The 21,919-nt window shown below is 45.7% G+C and overlaps 1 protein-coding gene across 2 annotated transcripts; it reads right to left on the bottom strand.

Moving 5' to 3' along the window:
- Window positions 1–15,424: 15,424 nt before the first annotated feature.
- Window positions 15,425–19,119, bottom strand: LOC123446487 (vegetative cell wall protein gp1-like). Of its 2 annotated transcripts, none has more exons than XM_045123067.1 (2): window positions 18,789–19,119; window positions 15,425–15,801 (listed from the first exon to the last, which is right to left on the bottom strand). In XM_045123067.1, the coding sequence occupies exons 1-2, from the start codon at window positions 19,017–19,019 to the stop codon at window positions 15,637–15,639; spliced, it is 396 nt and encodes a 131-aa protein (XP_044979002.1). In that variant the 5' UTR covers window positions 19,020–19,119; the 3' UTR covers window positions 15,425–15,636. The 2 variants fall into 2 exon arrangements, 1 of the variants encoding a protein (XP_044979002.1); XR_006631385.1 differs by lacking the exon at window positions 15,425–15,801 and adding an exon at window positions 17,249–17,288 and having other exon boundaries at window positions 18,789–18,878.
- Between the last annotated feature and the right edge of the window lie 2,800 nt (window positions 19,120–21,919).

Genomic DNA, 21,919 nt, shown 5'->3' on the forward strand with positions numbered 1-21,919 from the left:
TGGGCCCAGTTCCCCTCCGCGCTCCTGCACGATGCAAGGGCGGCCGACGTCAGTCCTAGCATCCCTTAATCACAAGCGCAATGCATCTCGGGACCACTCGGGCGCGCGCAACTACGATTGCTGACATCTGAAAAGCTTCGGCTGATACCGCGACGCCGAGTACCCATAATTAGTGCGAAAAGGTCTCCGACCAACCCAGATCAAATACCCAAATCCATTAACATTTTAATTAGGCCAACAACACAATCTCGTGGGAATCCACCGGCCTTAACTACTAAACATCAATGATCCTAGTAACATGGTCGAGTAACTGTGTGGTTGTAACATCGGGGGAATCCGAGGTATCACCCTCGTTGGATTCTGAACGATGTATCCGTCAAGTTGGGCTTAGAGGAATCACCCTCGGGGTCCCACACTTGAGGGGTTGCACGACAAAGGCATCGTCGGGAATGGTGAAAGAGGAATCACCCTCGATCACCACGACCGACTATCTATACTATAGAGATATCATCAGGAGTACTTAGCGAGGTGTCACCCTAGGTACTCGATAGTATCTCTGTAGCATCGTACAACTAAGGGGGGGTGTATGTGATGTGTCTGGTCTGGCTCGTCGATCAGGGATCTAGATTTGAAAATAAGCGGGGCAACTAGACTACGGGGTCAGAGGGGATGACTGCTCCACCTATACTAAGCAGATTTAAAGTACATGACTGAAAGTAGCAGTTCATCAAAAATAGGCTATGCATCAGATATAGGAGCTAACTACAACAGTAGCAAAATACTAATGCAAGCAGTAGGAAGAAAGACATAGGCGATATAGGAATGATCAAGGGGGGTTTGCTTGCCTGGTTGCTCTGCACAGAAAACAGATCCTTGACCAGGAAGTAGTCGATCATCGGATCATCATCGGTCTCAGGGTCTAAGGAAGTAACATAGGGGAAGCACAATAAGTAATAGAGCAATCAAATGCATCACAAAGCATGACATAGCTATATGCAGCGCTAGGCATGAGCTAATGCGGTACTGCACGTCATGGACGGATCGGGAAAATATCTCACGATATTTCCCGGGTCTCTCGCTACTACTAGTCAGACGAAAAAAACGATGTAAAAGTTCCACGTTTGCGATGCTAGGAACGCGTGACAGATGAACGGATAGCGTAACCGGGTTCGACGGATCTTTCTGAGCAACTTTCATGTATAAAATATTTTCATCTGAGCTACGGTTTATTTTATATTACTTTTCAAAGTTTTAAGAATATCCCAAAATTTATGGTTTTAATTTAATTCGGGTTGATCAAGTCAGTTTGATTGGTCAAATAGAGAGGGGATGATCCACATGTTATATATTATACCTAAACAAATAAATAAATCGAACTTATTTAATTGGGGAGCTACATGTCATTAGGCCAAGACTAACTAAAATAAATAATTAAACTACTAACTAAAGGGGTCTAATCTAACCTAGACTAGGGAGCGAAAGCTGGTAGGCGAATCTCTTCCGCCACTCCCTCTCCATTTGGAAGCAATGGTGAAATGGTTCTGAACTTCTGAAGCTAGGTGAGGAACTGCCGCAAAAGATATATACAGACAGACTGGTACCATCTCTTTACCGAAATTATCTGGAAAATACTTACATCAAAGCAGCAGAGAAAGAAAGGAGCTATATGCACATAGTAGGAGGACTTTGACTCTCTCCGAATTAGCACCTAATCTAACCTAAACTAATTAGCTCATGGCCAGTCGGTGCACAACTCGCCGTGCACACACACGCAAACTGACTCACACAACACACACACACGCATGCACACCAGCCGCAAGTAGCAGCAACATGCTGCCGCAGCAGCAGATAGAAGCAAACAACAAACGACAGCAGCTAGCGGCGGCGGCATGAGCAGTCTTAGCAAGCAGCGAAGCATCAACCAGCCCGGTAGCGACAGCCAGCAGCAGTAGCGGCACGAGAGCGAGCGGCAACTGTCCTGGAGGTAACGGGCAAAGCCAGGGGCTGGACAGGTGCAGGCATGCGTGTACGCATACGCGGGAGTTCGGGAACGGCGGTGATGGTGGCCTACGACATGCAAATCGAAGGGGGAAAAGGGGAGAATCGGAGGAGAAGCTCACCCTAGAGCTCGTGGACGAGGTTAGGGGGTGCGGGGGTGGCCGGACGCAACGAACGCGACGACGAGGGGCAGCGGACATGGTGGGGAAGATGGCTCGATCCCGAAGCTCGACGGCGCCCCGATCGATTCAGTGCTCGGAATGGACGAAGGGGACCATGGCGATTCTCCTGGACGTCCTCTCACACGACGAGGTGCGCGGTGGCTACGAGATCGACAAAGGGGGCGACGACTGCGTCTCGAGCACGAACAATCAGAGGGGAAGAGGGGAAGTGTGGCGCTAGGGTTCTTCTACGAGCGTCGGGGTCGACCTTACCCACCTAGGAGACTCGCCGGATGCTCGACACGAGTCCATCCGCAGCGTCGACGGTGCCGCAGTTGCCATGCCATGGCTCTGGCTTATCCTCTATACAGAGAGGTTGAAGAAGGCCTGGTGAGTGAGCTGGGTCGTACTGTAGCATTGGGCTTAAGGGTATAGTGCCCCTTTGTATTTCTCTACTTTGTTTTAATTACTCATTTTTGTTTTGTAATATTAAATCTTCTTCGTTATATGCAAAAAAAATTGGGGAACTTGCCCATTATTACAAAAGCAATAATATACAATTCCATAAAAATATTTGGGGGCAAACGAAACTGTTTGGAATTTTTATAATTCAAAAGGTAATTATTTAATTGTTTTGTCATGTGTTATAAATGTTTTAGAGACACCAAAATACTTTATAAAATGTTAGTTATAATTTTATGAATACCAGGGTAATATTCTTAACCCATTTATGATTTTTGTTTTATAGTTTGCAGAAATAATTTATTTGACTTTACTTTAAATTTGAATTTAGTTTTGGTTTTTATCAAGTGGCGATTTGGCTTAGTTAATCTTGATGCCATGGCACCATTAGCGTGTGATTATTGTAGCTTAATCTGGGGATGTCACAACTACTCTTTCAGTAAGACACTGTTACTATTGTACTTAACATTCCGGTAGCCTACGGTGGACGAGAACTTTGCCTATTGGTCCGCCTCGTTTGAACGAGCAGGAAAATGGTTCTATTTGTCCCCCGCCGTTAGTACCAACGTTGTTGCCAATATAACTGACAGGCCATCCTCTGACATGTCTTGCTACCAAGACCGTATAAGATGCCACCGTTCCACACTCTTGGCCTACTCTTGACCAGCATGATGGACCCATAACCCAAAGTTCCACACTCTTGGCCCACATGGTGGACCCATAATCCAAAGTTCCACTTGATCGAAAGCCGACTCTCCTATACATCTTTGACTCCAAAGTATCCTTTGCACTTGGCTTCGTATGAAATTCCCGAGCCACCGTTCAACGGGATGATATATTCTGTACCAGGAGCAATATTTATATACGTTGCTCAAAACCCCCTCTCATATCTGTTTAGGCATCAAACAATTGCCTAATCGTTTGAAACCTTTGTACCATCAGGTATTGTTCCCAATGAATTCTGAGAGTTACAACTTGAGGAATAATTCATGCCCTCTTCTTTGAGTTCGTCGTCAGATGCTCTACTTTGTGTAGTTGCATTCTTCCAAAGTTTTCCTTATTGTCGCATGGGTAGGACAATGAAGACCCCGACGGGAAGATGACCCCTCCATCAAGATGACCTAAAGCAGAGCATTGAATACATCAACAAGAAGGACCAACCCCACCGATGAGAGAAATGGAGACAACAGGACTCGTTAGAATTTTGAAACCGAACATTTCTCCCTTACCCCTACCTCTGAATTCTCGGGACGAGAATTTCTTTTAGTGCTGGAGAGTTGTGACATTCCCGGATTAGGCTACAATAATCACACGCTAATTGTGCCACGTCATCCAGATTAACTCGTGCAAATTGCCACTTGATAAAAATCAAAGCCATTTTCAAATTTAAAAATAAAATCAAGTCGTTATCACTTCAAACAAAAAAAATAAAATGTTCGCAATGTTGTAAATATACCATAGTTATTTATGGTGGAGTAACCAACATTTTATCATTTGGTCTTGCACCTCAAAACTATTTTAGCAAAGCCCAAAACAATTAATTAAATGCCTTTTTGCTTTTTGAAAATACAAAATTAATCCAAAGCCCCCCCAAAAAAACTTGTTGTGTAAGTACCTGATATTACAATGCAAATATTAGGCCAAGTGCCATATTTTACTGAAAGTCATCTAGCCCTAAAATTAAATAAAATAGTGAGTATAAAACGATACCAGAAAAATAAAATAAAACAAGAAGTTTAGTGGACACTAGGGCCCAGGTGCTACACGCTAGCCCAACCCAGGTCAGCGAGCCTTTCTCCTTCCTCTCAGAGCAATAGGAGAAGGCCGACACGCCATGACTGCCGACGCTCGCGCACGGCCTTCGAGCACCCCACGGGGAGAAGACCGCCCCTAGTGGACGCCCCCGAAACCCTAGCCCCCCCAGTCGCGCTCCCCTCTCTCTCCCTCGCCTCTCCCCGTCGTTCTCGAGCTCCTGTCTCCATGGACGACCTTGTCGTCGTGGCCACCATGCTCCCCGTCGCATGAGGGGACGTCCAAGAAGTCCACCGCGGCCGGATTCGTCCGTTCCGGGGACCATCTCAAGCCGGGACGACCCATATGCTTGCCATCGCCGCCCACGGCCGCCACATCTGGCCGTCGAGCCCGTCGCATTCCGGTCGCCCAGTGCTCCCTAACCACGTCCGCGAGCATCGTGGTGAGCTCATCTTCCAATCCCGCTCCTTCCCGTCCTCGATCCGTCGTTGGAGCTGTCATTCCCAAACTCGTCTGAAACGTACGCGTACATGCGTGCGTGCGTGTTGATGCTTGTTTCCTTGTCCGCTACCGCTAGTGTGCTCCGCTGCGCCCGGGCACGCTCACCTTCGCCCGAGCTCGCCCCTGCTCCTGGCCACCCCGCGCCAGCTGCTGCCACTACTTCCTGTTCCCGCTCCCGCCAGCTGGCGTTGCTTGCTGCTGCTAGCGCTCCTGTAGATGCCGCTAGCCGCTGCTGTTGTGCGTTGCCGCCGCTAGCTACTACGTTGGCTCTCCCGCTGCTGTTGTGCGTTGCCGCCGCTAGCTACTGCGTTGGCTCTCCTTTTGTTGCTTATTGCTTACTGCAGCTGCTCTGCTAACTAGGTGCCACTATTGATGCTTGCTACTATCTGCTCCTGCTGCCGCCTGTTGCTACTGCTTGCGGCTGGCCATGGCCAAGGCCATGGCGGGGCGTGCCTGCGTGTGTGTGTTGTGTGAGTGTGTTTGCGTGTGTGTGCACAACCACGGCTGGTTGTGCCACCGGCCGGCCGTGAGCTAATTAGTTTGGTTAGATTAGGTGCTAATTATTCTAGGCTAAGTAGCGACCCTTTAGTTAGTAGTTTAATTATTTATTTTAGTTAGTCTTGGCCTAATGACATGTAGCCCCCAATTAAATAAGGTAGATTTATCTATTTGTTTAGGTATAACTAGCAGAAGAGCCCGTGCGTTGCAACGGAAGAGAAAATAACACACGTTCTGAACGCAATATATTTTCACATGACATCACATTTGTGTTGACGATGATGGCCTTAGTGCTCACACAACAAAAACGCATTTGAATGTACAGTCACTCGAAATAAGATGAGAAATATGTTGTTTCTCTGCACGAGGTTTTCTAAAGGTGTGCATGTGTGGTTAACGATGTTTTCTTTCCTCTCAATTTGGTTTTAATTTAATGGATGTTTATTGCAATTCGTATCATCGTCGGAAATAGAGAAAAAAACGTGCATTACAAATGAAGTTTACACCAAAAATAATATTTAAGAAGTATTCAACAGCTAAAAATAACATCCTATTTAGATTTTACACATTTTTTTAATCAAATTTCATATGTAACATGTTAAAATCGGAATTACGTTTTAAAAAATATGGATAATTTTGTTAGATAAAATGTGGATTGATTAACTCAAAAGTCAGGGATTTTTTTGTTAAAACGAAAAAAAAAATGTTTCGGCTGGCTTAAATACGGAGGGCGGGTTGATTACCTGAAACATCACGGGGTTTTCTGAAAAATACAAAAAACGATTAGTTTTCTGACTTAAATCCGAACTGCGGGTTCATAACCTGAAACATCAGGGGGTTTTCTGAAAAATGCAAAAAACGATTCGTTTTCTGACTTAAATCCGGACTGCGGGTTGATTTCAGGAAACGTCAGGGGATTTTTTGTAAAAGTGACACGACGGACGACACAAGCGGTCGACGGTTTATTATTAGGGAGGGATATATGACATTCGGACCATCCCCTCTCCATTTGACGAGTCAAACTGACTTGGTCAACCCGAATTAAATCAAAACCAGAAATTTTAGAATATTCTTGAAACTTTGAAAAATCATATAAACTAATCTTAATCCAGATGAAAATATATTATATATGAAAGTTGATCAGAAAAACGAGACGAACCTGTATACGCTTTCCATTCGTGTGTCACGCATCCCTGGCATAGCAAACGTGGAACTTTTCCACCGTTTTCGTCTAACCGGTAGTAGCCAGAGACCGGGGAAATATCATCCGATATTTTCCCGATCCGTCTATGATGGATGATACTGCGTTAGTGCATGTCTAGCGCTACATTTAGCCATGTCTTGCTTTCTGATGCTTTTGATTGCTCTGTTATTTATTGTGTTTCCCCTATGTTACTTCTTTTCCAGTAGACCTCGAGACCGATGATGATCCGGTGATCGACTACTTCCCGGTCAAGGATCCGTTTTGTCTACAGAGCAACCAAGCAAGCAAACCCCCTTTATCATTCCTATATCACCTACTCTTTCTCCCTCATGTTTGCCTTAGAATTTTTGCTACTGTTGTAGATAAATCCTATTCTGATGCATAACCTGTTTTTGATGAACTGCTACTTTACTGTACCACAATCTAAACTGTTTAGTATAAGTGGACCCGTCATCCCCTCTGCCCCCTTAGTCCAGTTGCCCCCGCTTTATCGTCAAGTCTCGATCCCTGATCGACGAGCCAAGACCCGACACTGCACTCACACCCCTTAATTGTAGGACGCTGCAGAGCTACTATCAGGTACCGAGGGTGACACCTCGTGAAGTACTCATGATGCTATATCTGTAGTGCAGCTAGTCGGTCGTGGTTATCGAGGGTGATTCCTCCTTCACCACTCACGACGATGACTCTGTCGTGCAACCCCTCAAGTGAGAGACCCTCGAGGGTGATTCCTCTAAGTCCACCTTGACGGTTACATCGTTTGGAATCCAACGAGGGTGATACCTCGGATCCCCCCCTAATGTTACAACCACACAGTTACTACCATGTTAGTGGGACATTGATGAAAAAAAATTAGGCGGGTGTATTTCCCGCGTGGATGTGTCGAATGTTAATGGATTTGGGTATTTGACCTGGGTTGGTCGAAGACCTTTTCGCACTAACCAGCTACGCGGGAGAAGTTATGGGTACTCGGCATCGTGGTATCACCCAAAGCTCTTCAGACGTCAGCAATGGAGCGGCGCCCGCCCGAGTGGTCTGGATTATCACCGTTCTTTTATAAGGGGTGCTAGGACTGACCTCGGCTGCCCATGCATCGTGCAGGAGTGCAAAGGATGATGGGCCCATGACCCATGCACGCTTAGGATTTATACCGGCGGGGCTGGCCTCTCTGTTGAGTCTAGGTGGGGCTGCGACGTGTCGATGTTCCGAGGCCGGGCATGGCCCAGTAAAGTGTGTCCGCTAGAGTTTATCGAGCGTGATGGAGAACTTGGTCACCCCTGCAAGGATGAAAATTAACTATTCAGATAGCCATGTCCACGGTTACAGGACGACTTGGAGTTGTGCCCCAATGTTATACAACTACAACTGTTACTTAACTGGAATGTTTGCTCCGGGATTGCTTCCTCGCAGGGAGTCGAGGGAGAATCTGTGGGCGCGACCTCATATTAATATTGCTGCAAAATATGACTATTATTTGTGTTACCTGCTCTACTCTCGTCTATTGTTGCAAGACCCCTGAAGATGCTAGTCTTAGATAGGACTAGGCCTTCTCTCTCTTTCATGCATTGCTGAGTCAGTCCACATATAACCCCCTTCCTTTGATACTCATGCATACTTAGCATAGTTCTGATGTCAGTCTTGCGAGTACTTTGGATGAGTACTCACCGTTGCTTTGCTGCCCCTTTTTCCCCTTGATCCGTTGTCGTGACCAGATAATGGAGTCCAGGAGATGGCGCATCCCGACGACGACGACTGCTACCCCGACATTGCCTACTACTACGTGGGGCCGCTGAAGACCAGGGGTAGTTAGGAGGCTCTCAGGCACGATGCCTCGCCTCGTTCGATCGTTGTATCTTTGTGCTAGCCTTCTCTAAGGCACCTCATGTTTTATGCCTGTACTCAGATATTTGTTGCTTCTGCTGACTCGTGTGTTTATTGAGCTTCTGTATTCTAGCCCTCGAGGCCCCTGGCTTGTAATATGAAGCTTGTATGTTTTATTTGTCTCTAGAGTTATGTCGTGATATCTTCCCGTGAGTCCTTGAGCTTGGTCGTACGCATTTGTGTGTATGATTATCGTACGATCAAATCGAGGACGTCACATTTAAGGTGCAGTAGAATAATGTAGCAGTTCATCAAAATTAGGATATGCATGAGATATAGGAGCTAACTACAACAGTATCAAAATCCTAATGCAAGCATGAGAGAGAAAGAAATGGGCGATATATGAATGATCAAGGGGGGTTTGCTTGCCTGGTTGCTCTGCAAATGGATCCTCGACCGGGAAGTAGTCGATCACCAGAACATCATCGGTCTCGAGGTCTACCGGAAAGGAAGTAACGTAGGGGAAACACAATAAATAAGAGAGCAATCAAAAGCATCACAAAGCAAGACATTTCTAAAGGCAGCGCTAGGCATGAGCTAACGTAGTAACATCCGTCATAGACGGATCGGGAAAATATCAGATGATATTTCCCGGGTCTCTGGCTACTACCGGTGAGAAGAAACGGTGGAAAAGTTCCTCGTTTGCTATGCTAGGGAAGCGTGACACACGAATGGATATTGTACCGAGTTCGCCTCGTTCTGCTCATCAACTTTCATGTTTAAAATATTGTCATGTGACTTATGGTTTATTTAATATTAATTTTCAAAGCTTTATTCAATATCCAAAATTAAAACAAATTTAACTAATTCAGATATTTAGATATGACATCATTGTGATGTGAGCATGATATCAGTAGTCAACAGGATGTGTTGAGTGGTCAAATATGACGAGTGGGTCCCATGTGTCATAGGTACATTTAGTATTATTATCTAACTAAATAATTAATCCAATTTATTATCTTATTAATATTAAATATTTGTAAAACTATTTTTATTTCTTTTAATTATTATTTTTTGTTTTGTAGGAGCGTGGGCCCCGCATGTCATAAGCTATACCTAAACAAATAAATAAATACTAACCTAAGAAATGGTGTCCACTTGTCATCTGCTAGTAGCTGACCTAACTACTAATTAACCTAAGCTAACATGGCCGGCCTCATCTAGACACGAGAGAACCAGCCTGTGCGTGCACGCATGGGCACATGGCCACAATGTTCATTTCCAGCACCAATAGTAGTAGAGGAACAGCAACGCAGCAGACATCAATAGAGGTATGCATAGCAAGGGAGTAGCAGCTAGAAGCAGCAGCAGTTAGCACGAGCAGCGGCAGCAGGCTAGCCAGCAAGAGCAGCAAGCAGCGTTAGGAGCAAGCGAGCGAGGGCGGCAGCAGCAGAGCAGCACAGCGCGCGCGGACGGCGCGGAGGAGCAACAGGTATCAACAAGGCGCACGCGGACGGCGCACGACTAGGGAGTAACGGACGCGGAGGCTGGCAACGACAACGGGTGGCCGGGGGGCTGCGACGACGGTGCCGATGTGGAGGCTGCGATGGCTGCGACGGCCGAGCCTAGCAGCGGCAGCAGCATGTCGGGGGAGGGCACATCCGCGGCTCGGAATAGTCGGGGCGCAGTCAAGGGCGTTGGTGGCCGGGGAGGGCTCGCGGGAGCGTGGCCGCTGGAGCATGGCCGGAAGGGGGAGATGCGAGGAGAAGGAGGGGGCGCTCACGTCTGATATAGGGGAAGCAGAGTCCTGAGGAGGGGCTAGGCGGCCGGTGACCGTCGGGGGCGTCGGGTCGAGGGGGCTTCAGGGGGGGCCAATGAGGCGACGCCGGTGTGGGAGGGTGTCGTGACGGTGAGCAGCCGTGGGCGGTGACGGGGGCAGTCGAGGTTGTAGGGGCGATGGGCGTCGAAGAGGTGGCGCCGGTGGGGAGGGATGGGGACGGCGTGGCGGGGTTGTGCCGTGGCCGACGGTGGCCGTCGTGGTCATCGATGGCACGGGGTCGGGTCCCGATCAGATCGGGACCGAGAGGGGTAGGTGAGGGAGGGAGTGGAGGAGGGAGTGGGGCGACACAGGGTGTTGGTGGGGGTGGTTGCCCCTTGTATAGGCCACAGAGGAGGGGTGGGCTGGCCGATGGGTCGAGGCCCAGTTGTGCCGGTCAGGGGGTTTTATTTCCTTTTTATTTTTTTTATTTTTTATGCACTTTTCTTTTTTGTTTTATTTTTAAAACAAGAGTATTTTAGTATTATAAAATATATAACTTGCAAAAATAATTATAATTCATTAATAGGCACTGTCACAAAAAGGTTTGTGATTTAATTAAAGCGGTTTGGAACTGATATAATTTATAAGCACTTAAAATATTGTTTACGCCTTTGTTTTAATTATTTTGAGGCACTTAGACACTCACAAAAATGTTGGTTTCAATATTGACAAACACTTAATGAATATTTACAACCCAAACAACATTTTTATTTTATAGTTTGAAGGAAAAAATTATTTGACTTAACCTTTAATTGGAATTTAGTTTTGGATTTTATCAAGAGGCAATGTGGCTCAGCTAGTCTTGATGACATGACACCGTTAGCATGTGATTACTGTAGCTTGATTATCGGGGTTACTGTAGCATAATCCGGGATGTCACAACTCTCCATCACTAAAAGAAATTCTCATCCCGAGAATTAAGAGGTAGAGGTAAGGGGGAAATGTTTAGACACGAAATTCTAACGAGTATTCTCGACTTGGTTGCTCTTCTCGAAGAAATTTATCCTTTTGGTTGAAGTCTTCAGTCCTCTGGCTTAGGTCATCTTGATGAATTCGTCATCCTTCCTTCGGGATCTTCATTGTACTACAAATGATGGTACAGAGGAAAACTTTGGGAGAACGTAGCTACACAAAGTAGGGCATCCGACGGTGAATTCATGGAAGAAGACAAGAATTATCCATCAAGTTGCAACTCACGAAATTCATTAGGAATACAACATAATGGTACAGACGTTTCATACGATTAGGCAATCGTTTTATGCCTAGACAGATATGAGAGGGGTTTTGGACAATGAATATAAATATTGCTTTTGATATTGAATAGATCGTCCCATTGGATGGTGGCTCGGGAATTTCACACGAAGCCAAGTCCAAGGACAAATGGGAGTCAAAGATGTACATGAGAGTTAGGTTTCTATCTTGTGGAACCTTGGGTTATGGTACCACCATGTGGGTTGGGAGTAGGTCGAGCGGTGATAGTTTCCACGGTCTTGGGAGCAAGATATGTCCGAGGATAGCCTGTGAGTTATGTTGGCAACAACGTCAGTACCAAGGGTGGGGGACGAATAGAACCATTTTCCTGCTTGTTGAACCGAGGAAGACCAATAGGCAAAGTTCTGGTTCACCGGCGGCTACCGGAATGTTATCCACAATAGTAACTTGGTCTTACTGACAGAGTTGTACACCGGGGTTTTTACGTAAGCAGGGAATTAGCACTGCTCAGATAAGTTAGATTACAAGAAAAGGGTTAAATATGCCAACAGGAAGGAAAAGGTGACTATCACGTCAAACAGACCAATGCAAAGGAAAATGTGTTTACACACATTAGAGTATACCATTTCCGAGGAAAAATAGAGTATGGTATACATGATAGGTCATCAAGTACATAACCATTTTAATAAAAGGGGAAGGAGAATCATGATGCTTACATATACCATACGGTTTGGATAATTGATCAGGAACAAGTTAGCGTTGCGCTTCCAATGTTCCTGTTGAAATTTGAAGTACCACATCCGTGCTTCGAGGTAGCATCGACATGGTCATCAGATAAAGGTCGGACTTTGGGTACAAAAAGGATCCATGAGGAACAACTTATAAAACTAAGTCATACAATTTCCTCATGGTAGAATGGCGAATCTTGTTGAACAAGATGTCATAACAATACGCCCTCCAGTCAGGTGTGCTAGACAAGACATCACCATACCGGGTTACATAAAGACCAAAGTTACGATTATTGGGAAAGTTCCAACCATCACATGTGATTGAGATTCAGATCTAATTGGTGTCAGGACACCTCAGTTAGCTCTTACGAAGGAACTTCTTTTCCTTGATCAAATCAGTCAGTGGCTTGGGATGCTAAGAGAAGTTATATGAAGTGAGTATAGCAAATCTTCAAAACATATAAGACTTCACACATGCGTGAATGATTTGGGATGATCCTAGAGGAAGCAAAACAAAACTTGCACATATTCACGGTGACAAGAATGCACGAGAATTTTGGGAAAATATTTCTTCTATCAAACATATTTTTCATGAGCGAGGCACAAAGATAATTCTTTTAAGAGCTTCATCTTGAAACATAGAGAGGTTGAGGGTGTGGCCGATGGGGTCAGCAACAATCCCTCAAGATTTTGATGGGGATGAATTTCCAAAATTACAAGGACAAGGAGATACCATTTGTCAACTCAAATGATATAATGACGTATGCTTGAGGGAACAAAAACAATTAAACATTGGTCAAAGGGTGCACTCGGAAATATAGACTGAGTAGCACGACCAACGCTAAAATGGTGAGTCAATAACCAACACTCTAAAAATGAAACTACAAATAATTAAGTTCAAAGCAATAGGGTTTCCAAAAGTATTGGAATCACACATCAGAGTTCACTTGTTGGTATTCCGGTTTGAAATAACACGGGACCAAGCAATGAATGGTGATGACAAGAAGTATCACCATATCGGGAATTTTTAAGAGGTGCAACGATGCTCACAACATTCTTGACATAAAGATGGTAATACTCCATGTAGAAGGTAACCTAAGCTAGATAGCAAGGAACTCAAGGGACAACACAAAACATGAACAAGTTTGTGTTGGAGGGAAGGCAATAAGGTTTGTCGATGATAACACAAATCATCGAGGGGAAAGGATAGCAGTTCTAATTATGATTTCGATCGATATCCTAGAAGATCTCAGAATGCTGATGATCATCACGACACATTTGTCGGGAAGTTGCATGAAGGTGTAATCGTTTAGCGACGACATCAAGCAAAGGAACAGTGAAGTGAAAGGTTGTCGGAATCATGCATAAATTGCTAGCTTAGTATCGAGATTTCCTTTCAAGACAATCAACATGACATTGAAAACTCGGTTTAAGCTTATTGCACAATTGGAAATGTGTTCCGGGCATGAAGGACATAGATAGCATGGTCAAGCTTTAGCATGACGATAATGATATAGCTTAACATCTTGGAATGACAAGATCAAGTACAAACTCGTATACAGGGAAAATTACTAATAGTTGTTGAAACGAACGCATACTCGATTCATTTATCAATGTATTTGAGTGTCCAACAACTCAAAACACGAGGAAACTGGAATCAATGATAATATTATAGTTGATGAGGAGCTCATAAGAAGTTATGTAGCTCCGTGATATTCTTGAGCTACAAGGGATAATACTCGGCGATAGAACAACATTAAAGTTTGGACCGATGTATTGGTCTAAAGAAGACAAGTGTTTTAATTTGTCTACGTATGGAATTCAAAGAGGATCAATCATGGTCGGAACCATGGTTGCAAAGTACCAAATCACATATACTAGATCAAATCATAAAACGAATGATTATGGATACGAGAAGTTTCTACGATAGGATTTACGTCGTTTCCATGGGCATGAACACAAGGTTCAGGGTCGACTCCCACTTCATCAATGCATCACCTGCCCTTTACTCGCCTTTCATGAGGTTGTAGCCTGGAAAGATTATATGGCAAAACACCAGAAGAGTAAGACTCGTGAAAACTCTTGGGATCACACAGATTTAGGAAGGCATAGGTTCAACCCATCAGGGCACCTTAGGAACATATACCACAAACTTCAAGAGTAATCAACACATGCTTGACAACAGAGCATGGCTGACAAAAGCATAGGATATAGTTTATCAGAGGGGGAAGACACAATTTACCAATGGCATCATGTATCAGGGGAAGCATATCACAAGAATTTTTGAATGTAAAGGATGTCGTCGGATAATAACCGAAGAATGGGTCTGGAAGTCCGCAAAAGACCTGATGTGAGTATCGGTACTCAATCAGAGGGATATAGAATGCAAGGCATCAGATTATAGAACATCTAAAAAATATCGATACTTAACTACCAAAGGAATTATGATTTCCAGGTTGGTGTATCCGATTCAGATGCTCCGATCAAATACAAGTAAGGTGAATGGACTTAGATGGACAATCAATCACGATTGATTTGTCGACAACCATCACCTGTCTCGAAGGGCTTGTGAGCCGAAAAGTTAATTTATGAGTATCAACAAATGATTGTGTGCATTCACACAAAGGTTGAATCAACATGATCAAAGGAAAATCACAAAGGATTTTATTGAATGCTGCTAGACATATGGATTTAACCATAATGCAAGCAGGTGAGAAAGGTCATGAACAAAAGGCTACTGAGGATTTCGGAAGATCGAATAGTAATTCTAGGGACTTGTGAAACCCATGACAACTGAGGACGAAAACATTCACCGGTAATATAATTTGTTTTATCTTGTATAACAAGAGTAAATGGAAACAATGTACTATCGACATTTGTATGTAGTCATCCATAGGGGCTGACGGAGGAAAGGAAATCGCAAAAGCGATGAGCACCAGCTCTCGAAAGAACATCAGAGAGTATATTCGGAGACTTCTGAGGAATCAAGCCATCGTCTGGAATTGCGGGGTTCTCCGGGAGGAAGTATTTACGAGAACCTAAAGTTAGAGGTAGCAAAATCTTCAACCCAAAAGAGAAAAGAGATAAGAACCCAGAGTATGGGAAAGGAGTAAAATATCCTAATACCACCTGATTGAGATGTGGGCCCGTAAGCCACACAACAATGTTTGTTAAAAAATTCAAGTACTAGACTCAACTTCGGCCAATGAGTTGGAAAGGGGGCTGCCTACAGGCAGTTAGCTCTGATACCAACTTGTGACGCCCTCGATTTGATCGTACTCTAATCATACACGAAAATGCATTCGGCCAAGCTTAAGGACTCACGGGAAGATATCACAACACAACTCTAGACACAAATAAAACATACAAGCTTCATATTACAAGCCAGGGGCCTCAAGAGCTAGAATACAGAAGCTCGATAAACACACGAGTCAGGAGAAGCAAAAAATATCTGAGTACACACATTAATCATGAGGTGCCTTAGAGAAGTCTAGCACAAAAGATACAATGATCGAACGAGGTGAGGCCTCCTGCCTGGGAACCTCCTAAACTACTCCTAGTCTTCAACGACCTCCACGTAGTAGCAAGCCTCGTCGGGGTAGCAGTCATCGGTGGCGGGATACGCCATCTCCTCGGCTCCATCATCTGGTCGTAGCAACGGATCAAGGGGAAAAGGGGGGAGCAAAGCAACGGTGAGTACTCATCCAAAGTACTCGCAAGACTGACATCAGAACTATGTTAAATATGCATCGGTATCACTGGAAGGGGTTTATATGTGGACTGAGTGCAGCAATGCTAGAAACAGAGAGAAAGTCTAGTCCTATTGAAGACTAGCATCTTCAGGGGTCTTGCAGCAACTAACGAGAGTAGTCATATTCTTGCAGCAATATTAATATGAGGCCATGCCCAGAGATTCTCCCTCGACTCCCTACGAGGAACCAATCCTGGAACAACTTTCTAGTTAAGTAACAGTTGTAGTTGTATAAGATCAGGGCACAACTGCATGTCGTCCTATAACCGTGGACACGGCTATCTGGATAGTTAATTTTCATCCCTACAAGGGTGCACCAAGTTTCCCGTCACGCTCGATAAACTCTGACCGGACACACTTTCCTGGGTCATGCCCGGCCCCGGAACATTGACACATCGCAGCCCCACCTAGACTCAACAGAGAGGCCAACCCGCTAAATCCTAAGCACGTAGGGGTCATGGGCCCCTCGCCCATTGCGCTCCTCCATGTTGCTTGGGCGGCCGAGGTCAGCCCTGGCACCTCTTATACAAGAACAATGATAATCCAAACCACTCAGGCGCGCGCCGCTCCATTGCTGACGTCTGAAGAGGTTCGGCTGATACCACGACGTCGAGTACCCATAACTTCTCCCACGTAGCCGGTTAGTGCGAAAAGGTCTCCGACCAACCGAGATCAAATACCTAAATCCATTAAGATTTTAATTAGCTCATCGACACATCTACACGGGAATCCATCCGCCTAACATTTATTCATCAGTGCCCCTAGTAACACGATCAAGTAACTGTGTGGTTGTAACATCAGGTGGAATCCGATGTATCACCCTCGTTGGATTCTGAACGATGTAACCGTCAAGGTGGACTTAGAGGAATCACCCTCGAGGGTCTCACACTTGAGGGGTTGCACGACAGAGTCTGGGAGTGGTGAAGGAGGAATCACTATCGATAACCACGATCGACTAGCTGCACTACAAATATATCATCATGAGTACTTCGCAAGGTGTCACCCTCGGTACCCGATAGTAGCTCTGCAACGTCGTATAACTAAGGGGGTGTAAGTGCTGTGTCGGGTCTTGGCTCGTCGATCACGGATCAAGACTTGATGATAAAGTGGGGGCAACTGGACTAAGGGTTGGAGGGATGACCGATCCACCTATACTAAACAGTTTTCAGGTGCCGTAGAATAATGTAGCAGTTCATCAAAATTAGGCTATGCATGAGATATAGGAGCTAACTACAAGAGTAGCAAAATTCTAATGCAAGCATGAGGGCGAAAGAAATGGGCGATATAGGAAGGATCAAGGGGGGTTTGCTTGCCTGGTTGCTGTGCAAACGGATCCTCAACCGGAAGTAGTCGATCACCGGATCATCATTAGTCTCGAGGTCTATCGGAAAGGAAGTAACGTAGGGGAAACACAATAAATAACACAACAATCAAAAGCATCAAAAAGCAAGACATGGCTAAAGGCAGCGCTAGGCATGAGCTAACGCAGTAACATCCGTCATAAACGGATCCGGAAAATATTGGATGATATTTCCAGGGTCTGTGGCTACTAGCTACTACACGCGAGACGAAACGGTGAAAAAGTTCCTCGTTTGCTATGGTAGGGACGTGTGACAAACGAATGGATACCGTATCCGGGTTCGTCTCGTTCTGCTGAGCACCTTTCATGTTCTAAATATTTTCATCTCACTTACATTTATTTAATATTAATTCTCAAAGTTTTATGCAATATCCAGAAATTAAAATAGATTAAACTAATTGTGATATTTAGATATGACATCATTGTGATGTCACCATGACATCAAGAGTCAACTGGATTTGTTGACTAGTCAAATATGACGAATGAGTCCCATGTGTCATAGACACATTCAGTATTAGGGTTAAATAAATGTTTAATCAAGTTAATTAGTGGGGTGGGACCCACGTGTAATACTCTGCTTAGGATAATATATTTATCTTAATTAAGAGTTTTAGTTAACAATTTATTTAATTAATTTATCTAATCTTAATCATTATAATTAACCAAATATTTATTTATTTATTATTATTATGATCATCATTATTATTATATCCTAATTATTTAAAACAGTAATTACTGTTTAACTAAATAGTTAATCCAATTAATTAATATTAAATATTTTTAAAACTATATTTATTTATTTTTATTTATTTTTGTTTTTTTAGGGGCGTGGGTCTCGCATGTCATAAGCTATACTAAACAAATAAAAAAATACTATCCGAAGAAATGGTGTCCACTTGTCATCTGCTAGTAGCTGACCTAACTACTAATTAACCTAAGCTAACATGGCCGGCCTCATATAGACACGAGAGAACCAGCGTGTGTGTGCACGCATGGGCATATGGCCACAATGGCCATTTCGAGTGGCAGCAGTAGTACGGGAGCAGCAACACAGCTGACATCAATAGCAATATGCATAGCAAGGGAGTAGCAGCTAGAAGCAGCAGCAGTTAGCACGAGAAGCGGCAGCAGGCTAGCCAGCAAGAGCAGCTAGTAGTGTTAGGAGCAACCGGGCGAGGGCGACAGCAGCAGAGCGCGCGTGCGCGGACGGCGCGGAGGAGCAACACGTATCAACGAGGCGCACGCGGGCGGCGCACGGCTAGGGAGCGACAGACGCGGCCTGAGGCGGGCAACGATAGCGGATGGCCGGGGGGCTGCGACGGCGGTGCCGACATGGAGGCTGCGATGGCTGCGGTGGCCGAGCCCAGCAGCGGCAGCAGCATGCCGGGGGAGGGCACATCCGCGGGTCATAATAGATGGGGTGCGGTCTGGGGCGTGGGCGGCCGGGGTGGGCTTGCCGGAGCGTGGCCGCTGGAGCATGGCCGGAATGGGGAGATGCGAGGAGAAGGAGGGGGCGCTCACGTCGCTGTAGGGGAAGCGGAGGCCTGGGGAGGGGCGAGGCGACCGGTGGCCGTCGGGGGCGTCGGGTCGAGGGGGCTTCAGCGGGGGCAGCGAGGCGGCGCCGGTGTGGGAGGGCGTCGTGACGGCGAGCGGTCGAGGTCGCAGGGGCGATGGGCGTTGAAGAGGTGGCGCCGGCGGGGAGGGATGGGGACGGAGTGGCGGGGCGGTGTCGCTACCGACGGTGGCCATCATGGCCGTCGGTGGCGCGGGGTCGGGTCCCGATCCAGATCAAGACCGAGAGGGGTAGGTGGGGGAGCGAGTGGAGGAGGGAGTGCGGCGATAGGGGGTGTCGGTGGGGTTGGGGGTGGGGGGGTGGCCTCTTGTATAGGCCACGGAGGAGGGGTGGGCTGGCCGATGGGTCGAGGCCCAGTTGGGCCGGCCAGGCGGTTTTATTTTCTTTTTCTTTTTTAAATTTTTTATCCACTTTTCTTTTATGTTTTCTTTTTAAAACAAGAGTATTTTAGTCTTATAAAATATATAACATGCACCAATAATTATAATGCATTAATAGGCACTGTCACAAAAAGGTTTGTGATTTAATTGAAGCGGTTTGAAATTGATATAGTTTGTAAGCACTTAAAATATTGTTTTGGCCTCTGTTTTAATTATTTTGAGGCACTTAGTCACTCACAAAATTGTTGGTTTCAATATTGACAAACACTTAATGAATATTTACAACCCAAACAACTTTTTTATTTTATTGTTTGAAGGAATAATTTATTTGACTTCAACTTTAATTTGTAGTTAGTTTTGGGTTTTGTCAAGAGGCAATGTGGCTCAGCTAGTCTTGATGACATGGCACCATTAGCGTGTGATTATCGTAGCTTGATTATCGGGATTACTGTAGCCTAATTCGGGGATGTCACAACCACCTTTATGCCAAGTTCAACAAATGCGAGTTTTGGTTGCATGAAGTTGGATTTTTGGGTCATGTCATGACGGCAGACACGTTGGTAGTCGATTCCACCAAAATTACATCGGTAACAAAGTGGTGATCACCAAACAATGTAGAGCAAGTTAGAAGCTTCCTCGGACTCGCAGGATACTACCGCAAGTTTGTTGTAGGATTCTCTAGCATTGACCGACCTACGACTCAAGCCTTGAAGAAGGGAAAAATGTTCGAGTGGACGCCGAAGTGCGAAGAGAGCTTCCAGGAACTCAAGAAAAGGTTGACGGCAACCCCAATTCCGGCCACTCCTGATATTCACAAGGAGTTTATGATATACTGCGATGCATCAAGGACTGGGCTAGGTGGTGTCTTAATGCGAGAAGACGGGGTCATGGCATATCTATCTCGAGAACTACATCCCCATGAGGAGAAATACGTCACTCATGATGTTGAGTTGGCAGCAGTGGTTCATGCCTTGAAAACATGACAACATTACCTTCTCAGGAAGCGATGTGAGATATACACCAACCACAAGAGTTTGAAGTATATGTTCACTCAAAAGGAATTAAATATGAGGCAACAGAGATGGTTGGAATTAATTAAAGATTATGACCTCAGTACTCAATTCCACCACGGAAAGGCCAACATAGTAGCGGATGTCTTGAGCTGTAAGGCTTGCACCTTAAATGTTGTAATCAAGGAAAGGCTACCCGCCCTATATGAAGAAATTGAGATCTTTGGGTCGGAGTTAGTTGCACCAGGATTCCTCGCCAACCTCGAAATCAAGCCTACGCTAATGGACGAAATCAAGGAGGCCCATAAGGGACACGAGAGAATCGAAGGTATCAAGAAGAAGATCAAGGATGGCAAGGCCCCAAGATTCTGCATAGGTGAGCAGGGAGTCATGTGGTTTGGGAGACGCATTTGCGTACCCAACAAAGCTGACCTCAAGAACCCGATATTGCAAGAAGCACACGACACCCCATATTCTATCCACCATGGAGGAAAGAAGATGTACCAAGACCTCAAGGCAAGGTTCTAGTGGCTTGTCATGAAAAGGAAATTAGCTTCGTATGTCAACAAGTGCGACACATGCCACATGGTCAAAACTGAGCATGAGCGACCCGCTGGGCTGCTCCAACCACTCAAGGTGCCAGAATGGAAGTGGGACAGAGTCAGGATGGACTTCATCACTGGTCTACCCCTATCAAGTAAGGGACATGACTCCATTTGGGTCATTCTCAATCACCTGACCAAGGTGGCCCACTTCATTCCCGTCAACATCTCCTATGATGGGCACAAGCTAGCCAGACTCTATATCGAGCGTATCGTGAGTCTGCACGGAGTTCCGAAGGAGATCATGTGCGACTGGGGCACGTAGTTCACCTCGAGGTTCTGGAAGAGCTTTCAACAAGCCATGGGAACCACGATCTCCTTCAGCACGACCTTTCACCCTCAGACCGGCGTACAGACGGAACGAGTGTGGGGACCTCGACTTGTAGGTCGAGATCGCCGAATGAACATGTACAGTGATCCCAGGGATAAATGCTCAGTGAACACACAAATACTGAATAACAAGAGTCTTAGATCCACACATAACGTCTGAATACAAATAGGCGGCTCCTACAAAGATGTCGCCTAATTTGTACCAGCCGTAAGCCCCCTCAATAGTCGTCCGATACGTCGAGCCCCCACCGTCCGATTCTTTCCCGACACCGCTGCACCTGAGCAGCAGTGCAACGACGCCCCTCGCAACATTTTGCGTGTTGCATTGAAACGTTAAAATAGACCAGCCCGACACCACCCCACCTGAATCCCCACGGATTGCTGGCGGTGACGCGACCAACGACCCACGAGGACTCCGCCCTCCTCACGAACACTCCCGCCTGCCACCCTCTGCCGCCGTTCCACCACCACCCCCCACCGCCGACGAGTGACCTACCGTAGATCTCGCTCTCTTGCAGTGAATCATAGTACCAGAGCCACCAACGACTCTCCCGCCCCACCCATTGTTTGGACCACCATAGTGCAGCACATCTATAGAGACATGGTTGCTTCAACTTTTGCTCGAAGCTCAGATGGATCCAGCTACATAAATCCAACCGTGTTCTTCCCCGAAAATCCGACATACGGTTTCACATCAGATTTGGTGAGTTCCTCTGTAAAAAAGACCTTGTGTTGCAATGTCATTATGATAAAAAAA

The sequence above is a fragment of the Hordeum vulgare genome, chromosome 4H (genome assembly GCF_904849725.1).
Source record: "Hordeum vulgare subsp. vulgare chromosome 4H, MorexV3_pseudomolecules_assembly, whole genome shotgun sequence".
Taxonomy (NCBI): Eukaryota; Viridiplantae; Streptophyta; class Magnoliopsida; order Poales; family Poaceae; genus Hordeum; species Hordeum vulgare.

Excerpts from the sequence above, each read along its gene's own strand:
- LOC123446487 (XM_045123067.1), bottom strand. The coding sequence starts at position 19,019 with ATGATGGCCACCGTCGGTAGCGACACCGCCCCGCCACTCCGTCCCCAT. Across the intron at positions 15,802-18,788 it reads TCCGCTTCCCCTACAGCGAC|ATGATGGAGCCGAGGAGATG; the intron begins GTGAGCGCCCCC and ends TGCTACGACCAG.